Source organism: Solanum stenotomum, chromosome 6 (genome assembly GCF_019186545.1).
Source record: "Solanum stenotomum isolate F172 chromosome 6, ASM1918654v1, whole genome shotgun sequence".
NCBI classification, from domain to species: Eukaryota; Viridiplantae; Streptophyta; class Magnoliopsida; order Solanales; family Solanaceae; genus Solanum; species Solanum stenotomum.
Genome location: NC_064287.1, coordinates 3,286,058 through 3,312,943, shown reverse-complemented (window position 1 = coordinate 3,312,943; position 26,886 = coordinate 3,286,058). Strand labels below are relative to the sequence as shown.

The 26,886-nt window shown below is 31.2% G+C and overlaps 3 protein-coding genes across 4 annotated transcripts; 1 reads left to right on the top strand and 2 right to left on the bottom strand.

Moving 5' to 3' along the window:
• The first annotated feature begins 574 nt into the window (after positions 1–574).
• On the top strand, positions 575–8,294 carry LOC125867065 (jasmonoyl--L-amino acid synthetase JAR4). 2 transcript variants are annotated; one of them, XM_049547484.1, is made up of 5 exons: positions 575–903; positions 3,181–3,493; positions 4,638–4,739; positions 6,543–7,330; positions 7,675–8,294. In XM_049547484.1, the coding sequence occupies exons 2-5, from the start codon at positions 3,192–3,194 to the stop codon at positions 8,214–8,216; spliced, it is 1,734 nt and encodes a 577-aa protein (XP_049403441.1). In that variant the 5' UTR covers positions 575–903; positions 3,181–3,191; the 3' UTR covers positions 8,217–8,294. The 2 variants fall into 2 exon arrangements, with proteins under 2 accessions (XP_049403441.1, XP_049403442.1); XM_049547485.1 differs by having other exon boundaries at positions 786–903; positions 3,176–3,493.
• Positions 8,295–13,338: 5,044 nt separating this feature from the next.
• On the bottom strand, positions 13,339–24,295 carry LOC125867303 (uncharacterized). Its single transcript, XM_049547745.1, has 7 exons — positions 24,108–24,295; positions 18,990–19,111; positions 17,307–17,357; positions 16,525–16,823; positions 15,850–15,925; positions 14,600–15,714; positions 13,339–14,556 (listed from the first exon to the last, which is right to left on the bottom strand). The coding sequence occupies exons 1-7, from the start codon at positions 24,293–24,295 to the stop codon at positions 13,339–13,341; spliced, it is 3,069 nt and encodes a 1,022-aa protein (XP_049403702.1).
• Positions 23,617–25,641, bottom strand: LOC125867660 (uncharacterized). Its single transcript, XM_049548218.1, has 2 exons — positions 25,238–25,641; positions 23,617–24,595 (listed from the first exon to the last, which is right to left on the bottom strand). Exons 1-2 carry the CDS (start codon positions 25,578–25,580, stop codon positions 24,564–24,566), a joined length of 375 nt encoding a protein of 124 aa, XP_049404175.1. The 5' UTR covers positions 25,581–25,641; the 3' UTR covers positions 23,617–24,563.
• Between the last annotated feature and the right edge of the window lie 1,245 nt (positions 25,642–26,886).

Below are 26,886 nucleotides of genomic sequence, written 5' to 3'. Positions count from 1 at the left end.
ATTGCACTCCTTTTTCTCTAATTTTTTGTTTAATTTTCATAAACATAATTCATTTAGCCATTTTACATTTAAAAATAAATAAATTCAAATCAAACCACAAACACCACTATAGAAATTATGAGTATTTAATCGAATTAATCAGAGATCATGAGTATTTAATGAAATTAATCAAAACTCTAATATCGAATATTGTGAAAGAAAGAAAAGAAGAGGTTGATATATTTTTATTTCACTACCTTGCAGTATTTTTATTTTATATAGGTCCATTTTTAATTTATTTTGAATTATATTTATCACAAAAATAAGTTATAGTTTCATGAATTTTATTATATTTATATAAAATTAATTAACTATTTTAGTATAATTTTTTTTTCATTTAATAAAATAAAATCGAATACTTATTCGACAAATTATCTCTTAGTTTTGATTTTTCTTTTATAAGTTCGACACTATAATTCCTATTTAAAGGGAAAAAATATTTCTCAATTTTTTTTCTGTTTACAACACAACATTTCTGCCTAAAACTAAAGCGATTTCTGCATTGGTGGATCGAGGGTTAAGTATTGAAACCATCTGAATTCGATATTTTTGATCTAATTTTATAATTTTAATATAAATTAGATTAAAATTATATAAATAATGTATCAAAACTCATATTTACAATCATAATAAATTTAAATTCTAAATTCGACTCGTGGTTGGTTTCAAATGCTTGGGGCCCACACAGTGGAACAATGTTTGCTCTACATCATTCCATCTATAAATATATTCCTTTACTTGCCATTTTCCTCAATTGTTTCACAAAGTTTTCTTCTCTCTTTATTTATGGTATGTGTTTTTTACACTGAAATCCAAGCTAGCATATATTTCCCTTCTCTTCGATTCTAGCTATCGTTTATCGAGGTAAAGATATACGTATATTCTGTATATTTTTTTATCAGGTTCTCAATATTAACAAGTATTCGTCAATTTTTGAGTTTATTTCCCTTTTTTCTATTTTCTTTGAAACTCTATTTTTATTCCCAATATCTTTTCCTTTTTGGAGCTTCTTTTGTTTAATTTTGGCAAGGGAACCACCGATATACTTAGTTACTTGTTCGACAAAATTCAGTAAATTTAGCTTAAACTCTATTTTTGTGTTATATATTTATTTAATAGGTATCTGTTTACCATCTATTCTATTTCAATTTTAGGTGACACTCTTTTGAGAATATCATTTTTCCATAAATTTGTTGAATATTTATAATTAAAAAGTTGTGATTTTGGATTTTGTAGGAGTAATTTATATGTAGTTTTTATTTCTTTAATTTTTTGTTTAAAATTAAAGTAAAACAAAATCATTTAAAATTAAATTTAGAAGGTTGGACTCTCTCTTTCAAAAAAAAATAGAAGATGAAAAGAGCTAGTATAAGTATATATTATTTATTTATTCTTGAATTTTAAATAGTTATGTAACTTTGTACTGTACCCATAGATTATCACTAGTTGATAATAACTTTATCTATTATTAGTTTGAATCAAGTATACCATGATTAATTTGAGTTGTGATGCAATGATAGAGATTTCTTCCGTTTTTCATTTGAGATGTTGGATATGAATTTTTGACATGAACTTTTTAAATTTGTTGAGAGTGCTACCTTCAAAAATAAGTTTTATAACATACAAATTCAAATTTAATCAGAATCTAATACGGATATAGAATATCCAAAAAGAAGTACTATTACCGTGTGTGGCCATTAATTAACTTTTGTTTGGGTTCACAGAAAATCATAAATTTTATGTGTCTTTTCTATATCTTGTTCTGTCTATTTGTTCACAGCTGTCTGAGTTCCAATGACATATTTGATAGTACTCCTATTAAATTAAAAATATAATCCACTTTAGACAAAAATAAATTTTATTTTATTAAAATTAATGTGCTATTATTTCTTTGCCTTTTTGTCAAAATGTTAGTGATTGCTAAGTGGCCCTGTTACAAAGATGTGAAGCTTTTAAGAGTTAGATTCAAAGCACTGCTTTTATAATTTGACCTTGTTTTTTTTTCCTATCCAATATTCATATATGGGACCCCTTTTTTTTTTTTCTACTTCTGTCCTTTATTTTATGAGTAGTATTAAATTGATCTCCCATAATAATTAGTCTTAAACAAGTAGTTTATTTTATTTTTGTAGGGAAAATGACACCAAAATACTACTACTAAACTATTGGAAAAAAGTAGTTATGTTTGGGTGTATCATGTAAAATATTAATATTTGATTGATTATAAACTTTGAAAAATGATTTTTCTAGTGAAAATAGAAAAAATAAGTTTCACAAAAGACATTTAATACAATTCATCTTTATAACCCTCCTCCCTCAATACCTTCCATCCTATTTTTCATAATATTTGTATAGTATTTTTGTCTTCCATGCATATCGAATACTAAAACAATAAGTAAAAAAAAAACTTAATTTTTTAAGAATACATTTTCAGGAAAAAATATATGTTTCTTTATACTAAACACACCTATTATCCTTTTGCCTTAAGACTAAAAAGATGCCCTTATTTTATTAGCTAAGTGAAGTAGATATGTCAAACAATAAAGGGATAAGGGTCTGAAAAATACCTCAATTTTGGTCGAATTTGTTATTACGATACTAAACTTTCATAAGGACCTATTACCTCTCTAGACTATTTAATATCGTATTTTTTACCCCCTAAACTATTTAATAGTGTATTTTAAAGGTATATATGTGCCCACGTGGACACATTACTATTTATAATTTTGCATTATTTTTTATGTCCAGGTGGGCAAATTTATATGTTTAAAATACGGTATTAAATAGTCTAGGGAGGTAATAGGTCCTCATGAAAGTTTAGTATCGCAACAACAAATCCGACCAAAGTCGAGGTATTTTTCAGACCCTTATCCCAACAATAATAAAAAACATAATTGCGCTATTTCCAATAGTTCAAAGGCATATATTCTCCATATCACTAATGATAAAGAATAATATTGTGTATGAAACATAAATTGCTCTATAATCAATTGTTCAAAAGTATTTTTAGTCTTTCCCTTTTTTTAAGATTGCGAAATCATATTATTTAAGTAACTCATAAACTTTTGTTTTATATTTGAAAATTTATTAAATAATTATTCATGAACAGAGTAACTTCAAATCTTGATTCTGTTAGTACAGGAAGAAGATAAATGAAGATGGTGGAGGAAAGTGAGAATAAGTTTGATCCACAACAAGTGATCGATGAATTTGAGCTATTAAGCAAAGATGCTGGGAGAATTCAAGAAGAGACCTTACAAAAGATTCTTGAAGAAAATGGAGGGACAGAATATTTACAACAATGGGGTCTTAATGGTAAAACAGATCAAGTTTCTTTCAAGAATTGTGTTCCTCTTGTTACACATAAGGATTTGGAGCCTTACATTCGTAGAATTGTTGATGGTGATCTTACTCCTATTCTTACTAGAAAATCTATTACCACTATCTCGTTGAGGTAATGTTTTACAACTCACGTATTATTATATTGTTGAATGTATTTGGTATGTCGTGTGTATGTTATTTTATATACAATAATATATTGTATATGAAAATAACATGCACTTGAAATATAATGAAAATAGGATCGTTCTTTTTTTCTTTTGAGTTTCGATATGAAATTCTAACAAAAACTAAATCAAATCTTTCATCAAACTCCCTTGAAATTGACATATAAACTACAAATGATATTCTAAAATATTTTGTAGTAAACACTCCATCCAAATAAATAACAACTTTGCAAAAGTTAATTTTCGAAATTCTGACTTGAACTCAATTGATAACTCAAAGAGTGCCTTTTAGACATCTAGAATTAAAAAAATATTAATTACTTATGCTATCCTAAATTAGTTGTTATGTTTATCTTTTTGAAAGTTAATTTGACTCATTTTCGAAGTTAAATTAGATTAGATCAACTCAATATTTTGTATTTGAAATTTAGATATTAAAAAACTATATGATAAATACTACGAGTTGCATTTTTTCTCATGTTGAATTGTTGATGTGAAGAGAACATATATATAATTTAAAATGTTACACAAACTTCATAGTTTAACTCTTGATAAATACTCCCTCCGTCCCTAATTACTTGTCAATTTTTGAATTGACACACTTATTAAGAAAGCAATTATTGATATAGTGAGTTTATCATTTTACCCCTATTAATTATGAAATGGATGAATTAAAAATTTAATATTTTCAAAAGGTTCTACTTTTTTCAAAGTAATTAATTGAGGATATAATAGGAAAAACAATTTGTCCGTTCTTGATTTTTGTCAAAATGGATAAGTAGGAAAAATGGATAAGTAAATAGGAAGATAGGGAGTACATGACAACTAATATGCTGAGGGAATCTGTCCCTTCTGTCATAACGACGTTAACTTGCAATTGAGACATAATTATTGTGTCTTTACTTATTTTTGTATTTTTTTTTGACGAATTTATACCATCTGACAGAGCGTCTCTGTCCAATGGCCTTTTATAAATAATAAAATGATTTTTTAATTTTCTTCAATTGTTAAATGTGGGGGCTTGAAATTGGTAGTTATTTTACAATTTATAGAAGTTGAAGAAGAAAATTTGATGATAATGGTTGATTGCAGTTCTGGTACAACTCAAGGAAAACCAAAATTTGTACCTTTCAATGAAGAATTGATGGAATCCACCATGCAAATATTCAAGACTTCTTTTGCCTTTAGGAACAGGTAATGTAATATCTTATTTACCTTGTTATGCTTTACGCTGTAATTTTTCAAAAATGTACTCCATCGGTCCCAATTAATGTGACACTTTTCGTTTTTCGAGAGTCAAAATTGACGGAAAAATCGCATATGAAATCTTCCAATTTTTTTGAAATAAATTTACATATTTATAAACTGCTTAAAAAAGCATTATATGTCACAATAATTGACAATTTAAAATATAGAAAAAATTATGATAAAAGAGGACTTTGTTTAAATCTCGAAATTTGAAAGATGCCATATAAATTAGAATAGAGGGAGTACTACTTTTCGAGGTATCGAACATGCACCTGTCTACATTTTGAAGAGTTTGAGCGACATAGCTCTCTCTAATATTTGGGAAATGGGGGGTTATTGATTTTGTTTTTACTTCTTTTTGTTTTTCTCTTAAAGTCCTTACATACCATTTGGTCATTGCCATCTTTTTCAACTCTACAGCTTTTTTTGGCTAATGGCTTTTGTTTTATTTGTGGAAAAAGTTAGTCCAATTGAAAAACATGTTGGGTTCTGAAGGGTGATTAGGGCGTCATGCGGAAGCTTACAATTGCAAATAATATGATTGATAAATTAGATGACAAAAACTTATACTAAAAACTAATATTATTATATGAAAACTAATATAAAGAAAAATATTAAAACTGTTGAGAGATTAAATCTCCCCATAAACAAAACTCACTAAACGACTACATTGTGGATTCTATTATGTTATGCTATGAGAATAGAGATCTTCAATTTATAGATCTCCAAACTATTCCTCTAAGGAAAGAATAAACCAAATATGGAAGAAAATTATATTTTCCTTTTAGAAAAAGTTCAAGCATTTATGGTAATACTTGACTTTTCTTTAAGGAAATAAATAAACTTCAAATAAGGAAAGAAAATCAGGGCAAAACCCTAACAAAACACAGCATGGGTTGTTTAGTTTTTTCTCTTGATACCAATAAATGGGAAAAAAAAGTTTATTTTCTTTTGACGACTGTTTGTAAATTTTTCTCTTGGTACCAATAAGTTGAACCTTCTAGTACAAGTGTTCGAGTTTCACATGGTGACAAATGTGGGGATACATCCCAACGTTCTTACCTATGATGTTCAAATTCTTTAAAAATACTTCAAAAAATGCATTGTTTTTAGATGATCCGACAATAACCTATTGATATTTTTGAATAGTCCGAGTAACATAACATTCCAACTAAAAAAAAAAAGAACTTTTGAATCTTTAATATTTTAAGATCCATATACTAAAATAACTAAAAAAAAATGATTCTTTAACCCCTCTTGCACTCATGTTACGTCGATGTACTTGTGGAAAGTGGCGTAGCTACATTCATGTCCCTTTCATCGAATAATTATACCATATATATAAGTAAAATGATATACAAAATGGTTAAATAATATATTCTGGACATCCTTGACACAACATGATATAGCATAGTGGTTTTAGTCGCCTTGAAAGAGCAAAGACACGCAAACTTAAAGTGTTTGTGTGTTTCAATGCCACTAGTAGCAGCTCTTTTTCACTTTTTAAGAAGAGCAGGCTGACTTTAGCACACCTCGATATCCTTCCCTTTTTAAGAAGAGCAGACTCACTTTAGCACTTTGACATCTTTCATGAAATTTCTGACTGCACCATTGCTTGTAGATAAAAAGGAGTATAATCCAATCCGATCACAATTAGTTAATATGTTGGTTAACTATACTATGAAACAGGGGAAAAATTGTTCACTTATCAAATTATTGATGTGGAGATGGATGTATGTTAATTTGCAGAGAATTCCCAGTCGTAAATGGGAAAGCATTACAGTTCATTTATGGAAGCAAACAGTTCAAGACGAAGGGAGGTTTAGCAGCTGGAACAGCCACAACAAATGTATACAGAAATTCGCAATTCAAGAAGACAATGAAAGCAATGCAGACCCCATGTTGTAGCCCCGATGAAGTGATATTCGGCCCTGATTTCAATCAATCCTTGTACTGTCATCTCTTGTGTGGTCTCATTTTACGTAACGAAGTTCAAGTTGTCTCGTCTACATTTGCTCATAGTATTGTCCATGCTTTTAGAAAATTTGAACAAGTATGGCAAGAACTTGTTGCAAATATAAGGGACGGAGTTCTTTCTAGTCGCGTAACTGTTCCTTCTATAAGATCAGCAATGTCAAAATTACTCAAGCCTGATCCAGAACTGGCTGATACTATTTATAACAAGTGCATTCGGTTAAGTAATTGGTACGGGTTGATACCGGAATTATTCCCCAACACCAGGTACATATATGGTATCATGACCGGATCAATGGAACCGTACTTGAAGAAATTGAGGCATTATGCAGGGGAGCTACCTCTGCTTAGTGCAGATTACGGGTCTTCTGAAGGATGGATCGGAGCAAATGTTAATCCTGAATTGCCTCCCGAGCTAGTTACTTATGCTGTTCTTCCTAATATTGGTTATTTCGAATTCATTCCTCTCGTGGAAAATGTAGATGGCGTGGAGGCTACACCAGTTGGTTTAACTGAAGTTAAACTCGGTGAAGAGTATGAAATTGTTGTCACCAATTTCGCTGGTATGATTTTGTTCTTCCCTTCCTTGGAAATGTTTTTCATAGTATTGCTCTTGTAGTTTCTTTGTCCTTCGATTTTTATTGCTTTCTGTTGTTTCTTATACTTCGATTGTCATATATTTTGTTGAAGTTACTGTTTAGTATGCGTTGTTATGCTTTTACTTCCGTTACTCCTTTTTGGACTGTTTTTTTCTTGAGCCGAGGGTCTATTGCAAGCAACATCTCTACCTCTGAGATAGGGGTAATTAAGCTCTGCGTACACTACCATCTTTAGACCCCATTTGGGACTACACTGGTTATGTTGTTATTCGTTTTGATTTGATTGAATATACACATGTAAAATGCAGGTTTATATCGATACAGGCTCGGTGATGTGGTAAAGATAAAAGGATTCCACAATGGAACTCCAGAGCTCCAGTTTATTTGTCGTAGGAATCTCTTACTGAGCATCAACATCGACAAAAACACAGAGAAAGATTTACAACTAGCCGTGGAGGCAGCAGCACAGCTCTTATTAAACGAGAAGTTAGAAGTAGTCGATTTCTCTAGCAACGTAAACACATCAGCTGATCCAGGGCACTACGTGATCTTCTGGGAACTGAATGGTAAGGCAAGTGAGGAAATTTTGAAAGAATGTTGTAATTGTTTAGACAAATCTTTCGTCGATGCAGGCTATGTTAGCTCTCGGAAGGTCAAAACTATCGGTCCCCTTGAGCTACGGATTGTGAAGAGAGGGACGTTTCATAAGATTTTAGATCATTTTGTAGGGTTAGGAGCAGCAGTTAGCCAGTTCAAAACACCGAGATGTGTCGGTACGACGAATCTCTCTGTGCTGCAAATATTGACTAGTAATGTTGTTGAGAGCTATTTTAGTACTGCATTTAGTTGAATTATAAGTATGTTTGTCTCCAGAATTGTAAGCTGGTTACTTTTCATATCTTAATAAAACACTTTGAATTTGTACAAATTTTGTAGGACTAGTTTAACAACTCCTTTCCCTCCAAAAGGATACAAACAATAGGATGCTCTCTACAATCTACGAAAAAATATTATCAGAGCTAAGATTTGAAATTTATGAGTTTTTTCAGGTCAACAGATTCTAATTTAATAATTGGTACATATTCAATGTTTTTTAAGATAGTTGATACAAGTTATAACCAAAATTACTAAATTCGACTGAACTCGCAGTCTACACCCTAGCTCTGCCCTGATTAATGTTAATTCAGACACTGAGTTCGTATTTATTTTTTGAGATAAAATTTGCACACTAGAAACTATATTACTACAACTTTTTGCGGTAAATAACATTTTGAAGCATTTGAAAATTATGGTATAGAACAAAAAATTGTTTAATTCATAAAATAATGTAGAATTATTTCTTTTTATGCAGATAAAATGTCTATCAAGTGGAATATTATATATAGTTAAATATCATCTCCAAGTTTTTTAATATTAATTTTTTGAGATAATTTTAGAGACTTCCTCGAGGTTTCGCTTCATAACACTCAATTCCCTTATGGTATACGATATTACACATACCTTCCTTATTTTAATTTTTGTGTAATCATTCTTTAAACTTATTTAAAATAAATATAAACATACTACGATTTGACAAAATTGTCCCTCTTTATATTAATTTATTCATATTAATCCATATTATTAAAAAAATTATGACTTATTTAATAAATACATTAAGAATAAATTACTATGAAGAAATGTGTATCTTTCTTTGGTAAAAAACATGTGTGTGTGATTATATAACAACGTAATTTTGTTGATTAATTATTTTTAGAGTATTTATTAAATAAGTCATGTTTCTAATACTATGGATTAATATGAAGAAATCAATATAAAGAAGGGCAAATTTGTCAAGTCATAATTGATTTATATTTATTTTAAATAAATTTAAAAAATGGTTTTAAAAAATTAAACTAAGGGAGGTAGACATAATATCATAAACCATAGGAAATGTGAGTATTATAGAGCAAAACCTGAAGGGAGCTCTCTGAAATTATTCCTATTTTTTTTAATTAGAAATTTTCTTGTATATTGGCATAAGAATGCACTCTTCTTTCCACATTATCAAGCCTTTATTTCAATGATATAAGTTACAATTAATTTTAATTCTTCAGTAAAAAGTTTCTTTAATCACTATAAAATTATTACTATGTGTTGCAATTAATATTTAGGAGTGCAATAAATCTTATTTTTAATTTTTAAGTTTTTAATTAAAGATAGTAGAACTTTATTTATTATTTTAGAATTTTAAATTAAACTACCTAAAATTTATTATCTATCAATAAAAATTTTAAGAATAAAAACCAATGTATTCCATTGCAATAAATGGATAATATTTTATTAACTTAGAGGAACCTTTCTCAAATTATATAATAAGATATACTGGCTTTTTACATATATAACTACTTATTTTGTCTCTTTGCATATAGAATAGAACTTATAAATTGACTCTTCGCATAAGAATGACTAGTTTTATGATAAAAATAAAGTTTTGAGAAAGACAAAAATTATGACTGCTACCCCTACTATCATGAAAAAAATATATATTATTAAGGACAATGATTATCTTGATATATTTTGGGATAAATGAAGAAAGAAAAAATATCTGGGAATTATGAAAAAGAAAAAACTCATTTGTCTTGAGATGTATCAAGATAGTCTATTTCTGTTTCATCTTACTCTTATTTCACAATATATTTTTTTCTCATGATAGTGGGGATAGTAACCATAGTCTTTCTCTCCTCATACTTATAGTTATTCTCAATTTTGTCTCCATTGTTTGTCTAAATCAAGTTGATATAAAAGTCACTCAATTTTAGAAAATAACATTTTTCTTTAATTTTAATATTTTAATGTTACAAAATAATTTTCTGAAAAAATAACTAGTTGAGGAACCATTTGAGTTGAGAAATTATCTACATTATTCATTTAAAAATTTTAATCCCACTTTTTTTCTTTAGGTATATATGATTAAAATTTTTGAAAAACATATAAATTAAATGTTGAACATGCTTTATAAACAAACCATCTCATAATACATGCAATATTATCTTATAGTTCCACTCATACCAATCAAGTTATATTCATTTATAATCAAGTAAAATTTATTATTATTTTCTCAATAAATTAGTCCTAATTGGTTTTGGGGGTTTAGCACATTTGACTAAGTTCACTTTTGTACCTAGCTCTTTTTAATTTAATATATGTGGCTCTTTGGGTCTGTAAATACCAAAACTCTAGGAAATAGGTATCGAAAAACTATATGTACTGCGGAAGCTAAGCATATTATAAACTTATTGCTTACACGAATAATAGATAATCAATATCGTTTATGTTAGAATGCATAATTTAGAACACATAAACTTGCTGAAATTTAATTCGATAAATATCTCTTGAAGCGTGAGCAGATACCTTCAAACGAATCCCCAAGTTAGATAGACCTTCAAGCATATTCACAAGATAGACAACAGCTATGGTCTCAGTACTTGGGTGGGCAAGTATCGAATAGAAAACTTATTCATCTATTTTCCAGGTTAGGAGAATCATTATTTATAGAGATTTCTTCCCAATCCAAAAAGGAGTAGAAAACCTAGTTTTTTGGAAAACCAGAAAAAATACACGTTAGTTTTTCTTCAACCAAACTAACATTCCTCCTCCTCTTTTTCCTTAGAATGAAGATTCTGAGTTCTAGTTAAATATGGGCACTGTAGTGACCACATAATTAATTACTGAGGCTTCCTTCATGGAAATAATTCCAAATAATTAATTTGAATTATTCTTACCATAATAAATTACAAATCATTCCACTAGAAATTCGTAATTGCACTCCTCTATTTATATTTCGAAATTCCCCATTAAACACTTATGTAATTCCCCATGTTAAGATTACAGATACTAATCAATAAAATAAATTACTGGCGAATTTAATGACTAATTTCCTTTAGAGCACTACTTAACTTATTTTATGTGTCGGATTCATAAATCCACTTGCAAGGTTTGACACGATGAAAATATATAAGTTTCTCAAAAAGGCATATCAATCAATCTCTATAACAAGACATGAATTTCATCAACTAACTTATTATTTCACCAATATAAATTACTATCATCCAATCTATCAGGCATATTGATCATCTCAGAATCTCACCTTTTAATAAATCAAAACGATTATTGATATATACAAATCATAATAGTTATATCAGGATTGAGAATATAAGTACATTTAACAGTTTAGAGAATATATTTTTGTCAGTCAGTCTAAAACAATTATCTCTACTCGGTCACGTTCAATACATACAAAATGCACTAGCACAAGAAGTTGGAACTATACCATTCTCATAATCAAGATAAATTATATATAATCATGTGCTACAATCGTACCGATGACATGTCCAATTTCCATCCTAGATTGTGAATAAAAAAAACTTTATACTTATAAGAACCGATGATTTAATCCTCTGTGTATAAGTTAAAACTCTATACACTAAATCATCTACAATATAAGTAAATAGACATCATAAACAAATATATGATCTATTAAAACTGAATAAATATTTATTCTATAATAAATATTATATCTAAACATATGGTTAATAGTATATATTCCAACCGCTGGAACTGAAAATGTTATATAGTTATTCATATTCTCTTAAATTGCGGTTGATAATAACTTTTTTAGAAAAAAGTTTTATCTTCAAAGGCAAAATGATCAAATCTCCATTTACTGAAATTGGAGTAAAACTTCTCAATTATGGGAACTATTATTTATGTACATATGTTTGTAGGTCAATGAGAATTCATGATAAAGAAAAATATTCTTAACCTATCACCTTAACTAAATATATGATTTTGCGTATCTTATGAAACACCAATTTAAATCTCTTGAAATGTTAAAAAAAAATTATAGTAAATTTAATGGGGTTTACTGATCTTTTAATAAATTTACGGGAATATGATTTAGAAACAGAAACATACTTCCTCCTTTTCAATTAATGTGACGTATTTTGTTTTTCAAGAGTAAAACACAGTTTAAGTTTGATCGATAATTTGCTCACGAAACCTTCAAATTTTTTAAAATGAAATTTATATTTTTGTAAATTATGTAAAAATTACTATAAGTCACAAAATTGTCAATTCAAAATATTTAAAAAGATATATAAAAAATTTATGATAAAAAATAAATTTATTTAAATCTCAAAATTTGAAAATGTCACATAAATTGAGACAAAAAAAGTACTTATTAAATAAAGGTTTTTAAAGTTAGAAGATTCCAGAGAGAATGATTGATTCTTGAAATAGAAAAATAGAGGTTGATACTTAAAACTTTATTTAATATTGAAAAACAATGAATTTCCTCCATCGATTCAGTCGTGCTACACTTTTTAGTTATTAGGAAGCAAATCTTGAATCCTAACACTGGCAGTTGACATATGAGAGGATATTATCTCATACATAAATATTCGTGACTTCTTGGGAGGCTAATAATATATTTCTAAAATATTTACGTATTTGGTTAATTAATAAAGCTGTTTTTAAATAGAAATAAAAATCAGTTTAAGAAAGTACTCCCTCCGTTTCAAAAAGATTGGTCTGGTTTGATTTGGCACGAAGTTTAAGAAATTAAAGAAGACTTTTGGATCTTGTGATCCTAAATTAAAATTATGTCAAATGTACAAAATTGCCCTTAATCTTGTGGTCTTAAACATGCTACGTGAAAAGCAAAAAGTAAAATGTTATCAAAAAAGGAAAGAGGTCATTTTTTTTAAACTGACTAAAAAGGAAAGGAAGTCATTTTTTGTGAAACGGAGGGAGTAAAAGTTTTTGCTTCTTAAAAAAGAAAAAAAAAAATTTTTTTTTTTTTTTTTTTAGGTAACTAAATTTTTTTTTTTTCATTAATCACCCGAAACAGAATTACAAATCAAGCTAGCTACCACAGCCAGCTTAGCCTAATTTATAGCACCATCCTAACCAACTGCTATCTACCAAACTCCTCATCAATCTCTACAGAAAACTAAGACTACAAGCCATGATTGTACTACATCCTTTGCCCCTAATGGTGCTCTAATATTACAAACATTAGCAATATTTCTAGTCAATCCACTCTCATCCATAACTTCTTGTTCAAAAATCCTGACATTCCTTTCTATCCATAAGGCATGCACAGTTTCAGCAAATACTAAATTAAAAATTTGGGCTTTTTGAGTCTTCCCTCGGGCATTCTTGAGTATCCACTGATAATGGTGATCCCAATCTCCTCCAATGTTCTCTTGTCTTTGCATCCAATTTAATATTCTACTCCATAGTCGCCTCGCAAATGGACATTTGACAAACAAATGTTCTCTTGTTTCATTTTCCTGCTGGCAGAATATACACAAAGGATCGACGTTAATATCCCATTTAACAAGCCTATCTTTTGTGAGAAGTTTAGCCTGCACTAGCAGCCACATAGTGAATATAACTTTAGGCCTAGCAGAATTGGCAAACATCAAGCATTTCCATGAGACTCTGGTCCTTCCCCCAATCAATCCAAGATAAATTTGCTTTATAATACCATGTTGCTTTTTCACCAAATGTTGTACTTGATTCCATTGAGTCCTAGCTTCCAATATTTTCCTTGTAATCCAACATGCTTGAGATGGAATGGGCATAACTTGCACTTGTTGCTCCTTTATATAGTAAGTGTGTATCCACAACTTATCTTCTTTATGTGTAAGGTCCCAAAAAATTTTGGTTTGATCAGCTTTGTTCCATAAATGTAGATTTATGATATTCAACCCTCCTGCAGATTTAGGCAAACATATCTTATCCCAAGCTACTAGAGCTTTTTTGGTGATAGTACTTACTCCAGACCAAACATAGCTCCTACAATAGGCCTCAATGGTCTTTACTACCTTTGTGGGGAGCAAGAACAGCTGAGCCCAATAAGATTGTATACCAAATATCACTGTCTGGACCAACTGGATTCTGCCTGCATAAGATAATTTCTTTGTTTTCCAAGAAGCAATTCTCTTCACAATTTTTTCAATAAGTGGTTGCCACTGGAGCAGAGTCAACTTCATAGTTGATAAGGACACTCCTAAGTATTTGAATGGCAATTCTCCTGTGTTGTATCCTAACTTCTGTATGATAACATCTTTATCTCTCTGAGGCACTCCACCAAAATAGGCACAACTTTTATCCAAATTAGCTTTGAGTCCCGAGGCACAGGAAAACTGTTGAAACATTCATTCATTGTTGAGATAGATTCTAAATCACCCATTGCAAATAGAAGTAGATCATCAGCAAAGCACAGGTGTGTGATATTCTGTTTAGCACAGTTGGGTGAAATTTAAAATTCTTATTCAATTTCAATGCACATAGACTTCTACTAAGATATTCCATGGCTATAGAAAATAAGAAAGGGGAAATGGGATCCCCTTGCCTCAATCCTTTCACAGCATCAAATGGTTTTGTAAACTCTCCATTAACCACAATCGAGTAGTTAATTGTTTTGACACATTCCATGATCCAAGCCATAAACTTCATAGGAAACCCCAACTCTTCCATAACCTGTTGAAGATACACCCATTCTATGCTGTCATAAGCCTTTTGAAGATCTATCTTGAGTATGCACCTAGGTGATGTTTGTTTCCTCCCATATGTTTGTACTAATTCATGTGCTAAGATAATGTTGTCTGCAATTTTCCTCCCAGGTATGAAACCAGTTTGTGAATCACTTATAACATCTGAAATGACTTGTTGTAGTCTAGTAGCTAAGACCTTGGAAATAATCTTGTACAATACTGTACAACATGCTATTGGTCGATACTCCTTCACAGTGACAGGTTGTGCACTTTTTGGAACCAAAGTGATACCAGTACAATTGATTGGTCTATGCATAATACTTATTATGAAAAATTCTTGTACCACAACCACAACATCCTGCTTGATTATGGGCCAAGCTTTTTTGAAAAATCCAGCATTGTATCCATCCACTCCAGGAGCCTTATCTGAACCACTTGCTTGAAGTCCTTCCTCAATTTCTTGTGTTGTGACTTCCTTACATAATAGAAGTTGTTGTGCATGAGTAAGTTGTGGTCCCTTTTTCATCATTTTCTTATTCACTGCAGGTAGAGAGATGGCAGAACTTCCCATAAGTCCCTTGTAGAACAATCTGATCTCCTTCTTAATATCTGCAACATCTTCCAATTTAGCACCAGTCAAAGATGTTAACTCAGTGATCTGTTTCCTATGGGTTTTCTCCTTAAGGACAGATGAAAAATATTTAGTGTTTGAATCTCTTAATTTGATCCAATCTACTCTTGCCTTCTGCTTCATTACACTCTCCTCAATAAGATCCCATTTCTCCAGGTTAAGTAAGATCTCCTTCTCTGTAATCACAAGTTCATCAGATGAGACAAGTTTTTACAAATTTGAAATCACTCAAGCCTGATTTTAGAAAGTTGAACAAAGAAGAATTTCATCATATCACTCAGAAGATTGAAACATGTAGATGTACTCTTCACGCTGTCCAGGAGAAAATGAAAACCTTTTGCTACAATAGAGTCGAATTTGCTGTGTGATGCCCAAATATTGAAGAACCTGAATGGCACTTTGATATTCCATGAGATTATCGTAGACAGTGAAGTTTTATTGATAAATCCATGCTAAATTTGGATTAAATCTTAAATTCATGATACGTTGACCAAGTCAAATTACTGGTTAATAAAGTCGGATTAATATTTATGTCAAAATTATATGACTTAAATCAAATCCAAATAACATTTGGGTCAGTCCATTAAATTGACAAGATGAGCCCAACTCATGTTCTTCAGGCCTAGGGGTCAAAATTGCTTGGACCAAAATACCCCTAAAGTCCTAGCTCAAGCCTATATAAAGAGGTCTTCATAAGACCAAAAGGGATATACACATACATCCTCACAAAAATACATAATTGCTCTTCAGTGGTGATCTGCAAGTCTTCCGCATACAAAGAAGTCTTTGCTCCAAGTATTGTGCCGCAAGTATTCCGCCAAATCAAGAACATCTATGGAGAGAAGAATCAGGGGATTACATATCTTTTTAAGAGATTTTATAAAGATTGTAACCTTCACATTTATTCAAATACAAATATTATTGTTTGCTTGCTATTTTTCTTTTCCTGTTTACTGTATTTCAGGATTGAAACTTTAGACGCTTACAATTATCTTAATGGTCAAGAGCATAGGAGCATGGTCTAAAACATTTGGGCAATCATATTCAGTTACAACATGGCCCCATTTACTTATCCACTCCCCATTGCCAAATAGCTTATCTATTCTGCTATAAATTATGTCAGTGCCTTGTTGTTTATTAGACCATGTGTAGTAATCTCCCTTCCATGGCAGTTCTGTGAGATTAGCTTCCTGAATGCATTCATTAAAATCTTTAGTCTCTGCAAATGACACTGGATTTCCAAATAGCCTATTTTGAGGTGATGTAACTGCATTAAAATCATCCCCTAGAATCCAAGGCATATTAATACCAATAGTTTTAAAAAAGTATTTGGATGAATATGAAAATAAACTTGAAAATAAAAAAGTATGATGGTCAGTCATGCTAGATAAGTTAAGTTGAATTATGACCGATTGTTTGACCTAAATCTATTTTGATCCAACCAAATTTTAAGCGCATTGAATCATAACCCTTTTAAAATTTGACCCATTTTGTCAAGTCAAATTTGATCCAATTCGCTCATATTTCATCACTTACCAAAAAACAAGCAAGGTAGTTAAAATAATAAATATTAAACTTCGAACTCAATAACTCAAATGGTTAGTACATATTTAGTGGTATCTTGAATATCCATAAAACTTAAATTTTGAATTCGTCTCTGATTCCAACGACAACAAATGTAATAAAAATATGAGCTACAAAAAATCAAGATTTTGGTTTCTGTTTATCAGCTTTTCTTCTAGCTCTCCTTTCTCTAGAGCTAACATACTTGAATCCACCACTTTTAGATTCTTCTCCATCCTCAATCTCTTAATGATTTCTACAATTTCCAAAAAAAAATGATTGCAATTTGCAATTAATAAACACACATATTCACTAAGTTATAAGTAGGGGCAAAAGGGGTTCATTCGAATCCTTTGCGCTAGAAAATCATATTGTATATACCAAACATATTGTCTGGTGCCTTCAAAATTGTTTCCACATTCATATGGGATCAAAGGCACAACTAGAATTTTGAGTTTATCAATTCTAATTTTAAATAAAGAAAGTTATTGAGCTCTTAATAAATTGTTTATACATATTAAGGTGATTTTTTAACAAAAGCTATTAGGTCCAGCCTAACTAGTAATCAGAATGTTAGCTCTATCCTTGTGTCATATCCTCCAAATATTAGTGAATATATTCTCCAAAAAAAAATAATTAACATATTAAGTTGATTTTTTAACAGTATTTGTATCAAAGTTATTGGGCTTGATCGATGTTCCGTTCATCCATCAACTGCCCAACATATTGTCGCAGACTTTAATCATTTTTTAGTTGAAAGTTCAATCTGTTGCGACCTCTAGTTTGCATACTTTCTTATCTAAAATGAAATAACTATGTAGATGAATTAAGTTGTACTAGTAGCAGAATTATAGGACACATCCAATACAAGAGAAAGCATTATCATCTTAAGCTTTGAAAACACATACTAATGCACCAGAAATTAAAAAAAATCCTATTCATAAGAACACATTAACACTTCATAATCCAAGGGATAAAAAGACAAAATAAAAGAAAGACAAGCATTGAAAGTTCACTCAAAACATTCACTAATCAACCAACACAAACATGAAAAATTTATACCTAACCTACATTCATCTTCTATAACCACCTTTCATTCAGGATCACTTTCATTTTCAATATAATTTCCTCCCTCGAGATTAGCTTCACCGTTATTTGGAGAAGCTTGAGTATGGACTTCCATATCAATTACTATATCCCATCGACTCCATTCCTTACCCAATCATTATTCTCAAACTTTGAAACACGGGAATTTTCTAAGATAGCCAAGTCAGTAGAATCACTTTGCATTGATGACTCGAGTTGCATAATATTTTCCTCTCCCATATAAAAAATATTTGGGAGTCTTAGTTTTACGACCTCTCTCTCGAGCAAGCCGAAAACACAAAGGTGAAATCATATTTGCAACTACAATTTCATTAAGTTCCACCACAACTACTAAACGAAATCACATTTACACAACAAATAGACCATCAACAAGCAAGATCCAACAGATAATCTAACCCATATTCATAAAATCACACCCCAAGAATTGGGGTTCTAGCTAGACATGTAAAAGAGATAAAAAGTTATACCAATCTCAGTTTCCATCAATGGGTATGCAAGATTAAGTCTTAAAACAAGTCAAGAGTGAAGAATCCACAAGACCCAAGTCCAAAATCTTGGAGTTAAAACCGTTTGAATCTTCAAAAACCCTCTCCAAACTTAGAGAGAATATTGTCTCTCAAAATTGTATTCTAAACTTAATACAACTAAAACTGACTACTAAGAATAAAAACTGAACTGGTATTTATAGTTTTCAGAAAATTTGTTGCAAAGGAGCCATTCGGCGTAGTTAGTCGGGATCGCCGATACACTCGGTGATCCGCCCTTTGGTCTGCTTCATTGCCTTCAGCATCTTCGCGTCTTGGATCATTGGGCAGTATAGTACTGCTTCGCGGAACTGCTCGGCGATACGCCGACTGCTCTATTTCACTGCCGATTTGATCTTTTCCTTCAGGTCTCAGCACACTGGAACAAAAGGTGAGGATAAGAGCTTTTGGCAACTCACCGAATGGGTTCGGCGATTCTCAGATCTTCATTTCTTTGTTCTTTCAACTGCCTTAGTTCCTTTTTTTAAAATTCGGCTGAGCCCAATAACTTTGATACAAATATTGTTAAAAAATCAACTTAATATGTAAAAAAAATAAAAATGGAGAATATATTCACTAATATTTGGAGGATATGACACAAGGATAGAGCTAACATTCTGATTACTAGTTAGGCTGGACCTAATAGCTTTTGTTAAAAAATCATCTTAATATGTATAAATAATTTATTAAGAGCTCAATAACTTTCTTTATTTAAAATTAGAATTGTTAAACTCAAAATTCTAGTTGTGCCTCTGATCCCATAAAAATAAATATTCCTACCATTTATGCATATCTATCAATATTTTTCTTACTAATTTATTAGCATATGTAGTGATTTAATTTGTAGAATGATTATTAAATTTAGGGAAAAGGGTCTGAAAAATACTCTAACTTTGGCCAAAATTGCTATTACGATACCGAACTTTATGGAGGACCTTTTACCCCCGACACTATTTTATAGTGTATTTTAAAGGTATGTATGTGCCCATGTGGACACATTACTATTTAAAATGATGCAATATTTATGATGTCCACGTAGGCACATATATACCTTTAAAATACACTATTAAATAGTACAGTGAGGTAAAAGGTCCTTTCCAAAGTTTGGTATCGTAACAACAATTTCGGCCAAAGTTGGAGTATTTTTCAGACCCTTTTCCCATAAATTTAGGGAAAATGACCTAATATACCTCTTAATTTTGCGATTTGGAGCTGATATATCCTTCGTCGTAAAAATGGTTCATATATAGCTCTACTATTACACAAATGACAAAAAATATACCATTTTGATTTAATGAGAGTGAAAAAATAATAATTTTAATTTATTCTTTTAAGAAAATATTTTCTGATTTATTATTTTGGTCGTTAATTTTTTTCCCACTCATTTCTTATAAAATTTATCTTACATGCCCCATTTAATTTTCAAATACAAAAAATAAATTATAATATAGCCGCAAACAAATCAGTTTAAATCTTTTTCCTTATTTTTTTCTCTTTTTTCATTTATACTTTTAATTTTTATTGCTCATATTTTACACAAAAATTAAATAAGAAAAAAATTAAGCAAGAATAAGAAACTCAAATAATGATAAGCAAATAGATTTATACAGGAGATATTTAAAAGGCGAAATGGTCTAACGGACCCTTATACTTGTACGCATTTGTATTATGGACCCTTCTATTTAATCTTTTATCAACTGAACCCTTACACTCCATCAAAAGAAGATTTTTAAACCCTTTTATCAGGTGTGTAGTTCACTCGCCTTTAAATAAATGATATATCAAATCCACGTCATCTAAATTAATGACATGTCATAATTATCGTTATTAACTATTTTTTAAAACTATTAACCAAAATTATATAATAAAATATGAAATAATAATTTTTAATTTATTCTTTATTGTTTGAAACTGCATACTTTATCTTCCCATTCCTACCTTAAAACCCTCAAAATCTAAACCCTTCGCCGCCGTCTTCATCTCAGTCATCGTCGCAACTCTTGCCGGCGACCACATGTACTCTCTTCCTCACCCGTATCATCTCCGTCGTACCATGGCCACTAGATCTGACCGGAAAACCTCTTCGCTGTCGTGACTAGATCCCACCCTCACCGCTTCATTCTTCTTCCACCGACCTGCGTCGTCTCTCTCACTCCATTGCGAATTAGTGGTCTCAGTCGAGCACGACCACTGCTGCTCACTCACAAAAGGGGGAAGAACAAAGAAAAATGGACCGGACAGACATGGAGATGGCTAAAAATGGAGGTGGGCCGATTGGCCGAGGAAGAAAGCATTTTTTAGTTACTGTAATTTTTTAAAAAAGTTTCATTATTTTATTGTTTTATTTTTTTATTTTTTAAATATTTTTTAACTTAAATAGGATAGTCACTCGCCTTAACAAGAGTGAATTCACGCACTTTTGCCAACTCAACTATTTTGATGCCACATAAGATTAGTCAATGGTCAGAGGGTTTGATAAATTGTGATTTATTAAGTTTAAGGGTTCAATTGATAAAGAATTAAGTAAAAGGGTTCACAATACAAACTCATACAAGTACAGAGATCTATTAGACCATTTCGCCTATTTAAAACTCAAATTAGTCTTTAAACAAAGAAGTCAAAAATAATAAAAAAAACATTGTGTGAGAAAGATAAATATTTGTATGATAGTTGAGGCATGCCATGTCATAGTTGTGTGAGGGAGCCCGAACATTGTTCACGGGTCTGGAATTCTCATCTTGTTTAATTTGTTATAACGATGAGGAAAATTGAATTTGACATTTCCCCATAGAATTTATAAGTCTCACTGCGTGGGTGTCAAATGAGCGGGTTGTGTTAAAATTAGAAATATTAAATAATTGTATAAAATAACAAACTATTAGTTCAAATTAAATGTTATAACCATAGTTTCATTTAATTCTAATCCGTAGCAAACACTTTGTCATTCGCCTCTCTCCCCAGAAATCTCGCTCACGACTCTCTCTCGCCTCTCTCACTTTATACAAAAACAAATGTATAAATTGCGTTTGTGTTTGTATAAAACGAGAGAAAATTGTATATACAAATACAAATACATATCTCTTCGTCCTATACACTTATAATTATACAATACAAATCTTCCTCTACCCAGTTCTCTTTTGTCTTTCTCTTTCTCGCTTTATACAAACACAAATTATACAAAATACAATGTATAATTTGTGTTTGTATAAAATGGGAGAGAGATTTGTATACAAATTATCTGTATACAAAAATACATATACATATACAGATTTATATTTGAATACATTTAAGGGAAAAGACATAAATTCCCCCTTGAACTTGTCCCAAAAAGTCAGTTACACGCTTAAACTATCATAGTGACCTATTACACACCTATACTATTCAAAAGTGAATTTTCTTACCCCCTAAAAGTGATGTGGCAAAAAAAAAAATAGACGCATCAGTTTGAAATTAAAGTAAAATAAAAGTTAGAATCCTCTTTTTCACCCCCACTGCCCCACACCTCTTCTTCTTCAAACCCCACCCATTGTCCTCTTCTTCTTCATTCTTTATTTTCATCACACTTCTTTATTTTTTATCACAATCTTAAAGCATAATTTTTTTTAGGGAAAATGCATAAGTACCCCCCAACCTATGCCCGAAATCCCAGAGACACACCTAACCTTTACTAAGGTCCTATTACCCCCCCNGATAGTGCCACGTAGGCCAAAAAGCGGTAGAATATTACATATAAAATAAGTTCGGGGGGCTAATAGGACCTTAGTAAAGGTTAGGTGTGTTTCTGGAATTTCGGGTATAGGCTAGGGGGTACTTATGCATTTTCCTTTTTTTTTATTTACAATTAGGTTAATTCCTCAAAGATTTGTTAGTGAATAATTATATTTTATCTAGAAACATTTCGATTGATTGTTTCTATCTTTTTCACTTTGTTAAAGAATTCTTGGTTGTTAATCAATTTTTGGGGTAATAGCAACTTTATGGGTTTGGTGGTGATGGGTGGCGGGTGACGAACATTAAAAGAGGTAATTGAATGTGGTGAAGAAGAAAAAATTGATATTGATAATGATGGTGGTGATATTTGGTGTTGGGTGACAAAGAAGAAGAATAATTGAAGGTGATATAGTGGTGGTGAAGAACAAAAGCAATAGTGAAGGTGGGGCCGGGTATGGTTTTCCGATGAAATGAGAATTGAAAATGAGTGGGATTAGTGATAAAGAAGATATAATTATTAGAGAATTAAAACAATTAATTAGGAATTAGTTAGAGTAAAATATAATTAACAAAATAAAAGTTAATTAATAAAAAAAAGAAAACAAAAAATTATAATTTATGACATGACGCTGACGTAGCGTTAATGTGAGAGTGGTGTTACACGTCTCAGGGTGGTAATAAATTCACTTTTGAGTAGTTAAGATGTGTAATAGGTCACCATAATAGTTTAAGCGTGTAACTGACTTTTTGGAACAAGTTTAGAGGGGAATCTATGTCTTTTCCCTATATTAAAAACACATATGACTGAAAATCACAACAAAAAATATATACTTATACAACTTACAACCAAGTCAACTTCTTATTTGTATACAGATTCCAAATATATACTTATGCAATTGATTCTTATACAAGTAATAGTCATAGCAAACATAAATTTTGCTATGAAACGCAATTATGCAAACTATAATTATAACATACACATGATTTTTATGTTTGCTAAATCTAAAATTTACTCAAATAGAAATCGGATTGGGTCATGACCCGCCCAATTTGACGCACTTAATCTCAATAATTTTAATATATTATTCTTTAACTTTTATAATCACAATTTGAATTTCAACTCATTTTTTTTAAAATACAAATGGATAGATATATCATAGAACATGTAAAAATAGTTAGTAATTCAAGTCTTCAATATAGGAACATTCATTACAATCAATGCAAATAAAGAGTCTTAAAATAGATTAAAATTGGAAATTATATTGAGCTCAATTGAAGATTTTTATAAAATGGGTTAATACTTAAATGCGTTGAGATTGACTCTGATTCAAATTATCTCGAGTCAAACTCATAAAATTCTAGATGAATAACTTGTTACGTATATTTGAGCTCATTTTGACACCCCTCAGCACCGTAAAACAGAGCAGCATCACCATAATTTCCAGGCACAGCATGTTCAAATAAGGTAGTGATCAAATGATAACTTTGTCAAGATATGATTGGGCGAATTGAAATCATTCGCGCTACTTTCATGAAAAAACAAGAGATCAGTGAGACTATTGTTGTCAAGTGGATGAGGTGAAGAAGTTGGTGTGGGGATGAAGTCGGAGTTGTTCATGTTAAATACTGAATTCGAGTTTGAGAATACAACCCCTGTTGAGGACTAATTATTTGGGGTTGAAACCATCTCACGAATGTAGAAATCAGATAGTTCCCCTGCTGCTCCTCCAACTTGTGTTTGCACAGCAAGCAGTAGTTGTTCATTTTGGTTGTTGTTTTCTTGATCACAATTGTGGCTTCCTCCATAGGTAACTTCAAAAGTTAATGGCTCTGTATCAATTCGCCGGATCATCTTAGTAGCCCCACAACAACGACGAGCACATCAATAATATTTTCTGCATTTCCAAAATTCAATGACATAATGTGAAATCAACCCACAGATAGTGTAGTATCATCCAACCTTTTGGTCAGTTCATTCACGAAATAGATACTCATATTTTTGGTCAAGGAACTTGAGAATAGTACTCGCCTGGGATATTTTTCACCTAAGACAAGTCTCTGTCCATATTTCCTCCAACTAAGTCCATCTTCAGGTGGAACTTTTTCTCCGGGTCGAGCTTCTACATACTCTGTCCTTCGTGCCAGTGTCTTCCTATAATCATTAATCATGTAATGTTGAAGTTTCTAACAAGATTTTTAAACCACTAAGATTTAATGCCATTCATGACACTCTGAATATTCTAAAGATCTAAGCTTAATGTACCACATATCACTTCAATTTCACATTTATTTTGTATACCACAAGGGATTTAAAAGTTCTATTCACTATTAACCAGAGTCTCGGGATTGAGTCCTCATCAAAATGTAGTTGTTGTGAACACCGATACTCCAAAGGCTGGCCAAACTGTTGGGCCTAGGCTAAACTACAAAGGGACCCAAGAATTAGATAGCACAATACTAGATTTGTTTGGAATTCAGGTTGAGTAGAGTTTATATGGTTGTCATTTGTGGTTTGGGGAAATGATGTGTATTATGAAGAAACTGTCATCTTCTTTCTAGAGTCTAAACTTGTCATCCCCATTGTTATCTCTTTCCTTGGTTACTTGTTACTTCCATTGTAATTCAAGAATTTAAGTGTTGTCGTTGTAAATTTGGCTATCTTATGATATAATATTTGTGTATTTATGTTGAGAATTCTAGTTTGTTTCTACGGTGTGAATCCAGATTAGACAGTTAGTAAGTTTCGCACAGCAGATGGTTACACAATAAAAGAGAGGTGGATGAGATGGAATACCTCTTCCTGGATTTAGAGGGGCGGTCACAACCTTAGTGCTACTATAAGCGAGAAGATGAGGAGATTCCAGCTGGGACGCAGTTGATGAAGACGGTGCTGGATGAATAATTTCTTTACCTTTGCTCATCATCATACCTGATAAAGCTGTGCCATTCAAGAGGGACATAGCTTTGTCATAGGAAGAAAGTATTTCTGCAGCCAAATACTGGCACACATCTTGTTTCATGGGATCAAAGTGTTTTTGCAGTTGCAACATCAATTCCTTCCCCTTTGTTAGCTCAGTAATCAATACTTCTCTCTCCCAACAATTGTTTTCTCCCATTTTCATTCGAGGCAAAATCATGAAACTGGCGATATAGCCAACAATCAACAGATCTGGATATGAATTTGAGACTGATAAGAAAAAGTAAATTGTTAGTTGTACATATAAATTAGTTTGAAGACTTGTTCACCAGTCGCCCTGTCCTTATTGGTAGAGTCAACACATGCTGCATTAGTTGACTATCAAGGCTGTAGGGACTGTTTTGTCTTTTCACCTAAATAAACCCTTGTCTCCCTTCTTAGAGCCCGTTTTAATAGGGTGAAAAGTTTATCAAATTACTCTAAGTTGATTTTAGTTTTTGACCAACATACTTTAAGTTGATTTTAGTTTTTAAAAGTGTTTGACAAAGTTAAAAATAATTTAAAATAACTTAAAAATCAAAAACTTACTTTTATTTTTTAACTTTTTAACTTTTTAACTTTTTTTGACTTGAAAACTATATTTTTCAGCCAGTCCAAACATGCTCTAAGAAGGGAGATAAGGGTCTATTTTGGTGAAAAGACAAAACTTCATGAAAGTTTAACGTAGGATGTGTGTTTGTAAACATAATACATAAATATGTTATTTAAGTTGACTTCAACTTACATTTATGTCTTTCAGCTTTGAGTGTGCATAATGTTGGGAAAGGCAAGCACAAAATAAATATGCACGATAGGGCTATAGCGGAAGAAAACCCAAGTCAAAACTTTTCCTTCTACTTGAACCAAGAGAAGACAAAATAATGCAAGAAAAACAATTTGGGGCAGCAAACAAATCAACCAAGCAAGAAAATAAATCAACACATGAGACATCAAAGTTTAACGTGGAAAATCTCTTCGGTGTGAAGAGTAAAAACCACAAGGCCAAAGCTCCACTATAATCAACAAGAGTTACAAAAGTGTTCTCCAAAATGGTCACCAACAAAGTGCCAAACAATGAGCAGCACAACTACAAGATAACACCAAAAACTAGAGAAATAAAATAAGCAAAAACACCAAACCACAGTTACTGTTCACGAGCAAAAAATTTGGAGCTACAGGACTCCAAATCACCCTCTCTCAGTTCCTAATCAAAGATTAAGTTGAAAAAAACAAGCTGTCCAAAAACCAGCTTGATCGGACAAGAAATGAAGAGGGAATCACGATTTGAAATTGGCTGCTAGGGTTTGTGCGAAAATCTGCATTCTCTCACTATTCTCTCTATATCGCTGCTCTCAAACTCTTGTGATTCTTCTCAAATAAGACATAAAAGAAAGTTTACATATGCTCCATAATATTGGGCTTATGGACAAAAGTGGGCTGGTCAAATTTGAGCTAAATTTATCCACAAAGGAAAGGAAGGAAGACCC

Excerpts from the sequence above, each read along its gene's own strand:
- LOC125867065 (XM_049547484.1), top strand. The coding sequence starts at position 3,192 with ATGAAGATGGTGGAGGAAAGTGAGAATAAGTTTGATCCACAACAAGTG. Across the intron at positions 3,494-4,637 it reads ATTACCACTATCTCGTTGAG|TTCTGGTACAACTCAAGGAA; the intron begins GTAATGTTTTAC and ends GGTTGATTGCAG. Across the intron at positions 7,331-7,674 it reads TGTTGTCACCAATTTCGCTG|GTTTATATCGATACAGGCTC; the intron begins GTATGATTTTGT and ends TGTAAAATGCAG.
- LOC125867303 (XM_049547745.1), bottom strand. The coding sequence starts at position 24,295 with ATGATCCGGCGAATTGATACAGAGCCATTAACTTTTGAAGTTACCTAT. Across the intron at positions 17,358-18,989 it reads AAGACGCGAAGATGCTGAAG|AAATCATTAAGAGATTGAGG; the intron begins GCAATGAAGCAG and ends TGGAAATTGTAG. Across the intron at positions 14,557-14,599 it reads TCTACTTCTATTTGCAATGG|TTTTCCTGTGCCTCGGGACT; the intron begins GTGATTTAGAAT and ends ATGTTTCAACAG.
- LOC125867660 (XM_049548218.1), bottom strand. The coding sequence starts at position 25,580 with ATGATTTTGCCTCGAATGAAAATGGGAGAAAACAATTGTTGGGAGAGA. Across the intron at positions 24,596-25,237 it reads CCCTCTAAATCCAGGAAGAG|GAAGACACTGGCACGAAGGA; the intron begins GTATTCCATCTC and ends TAATGATTATAG.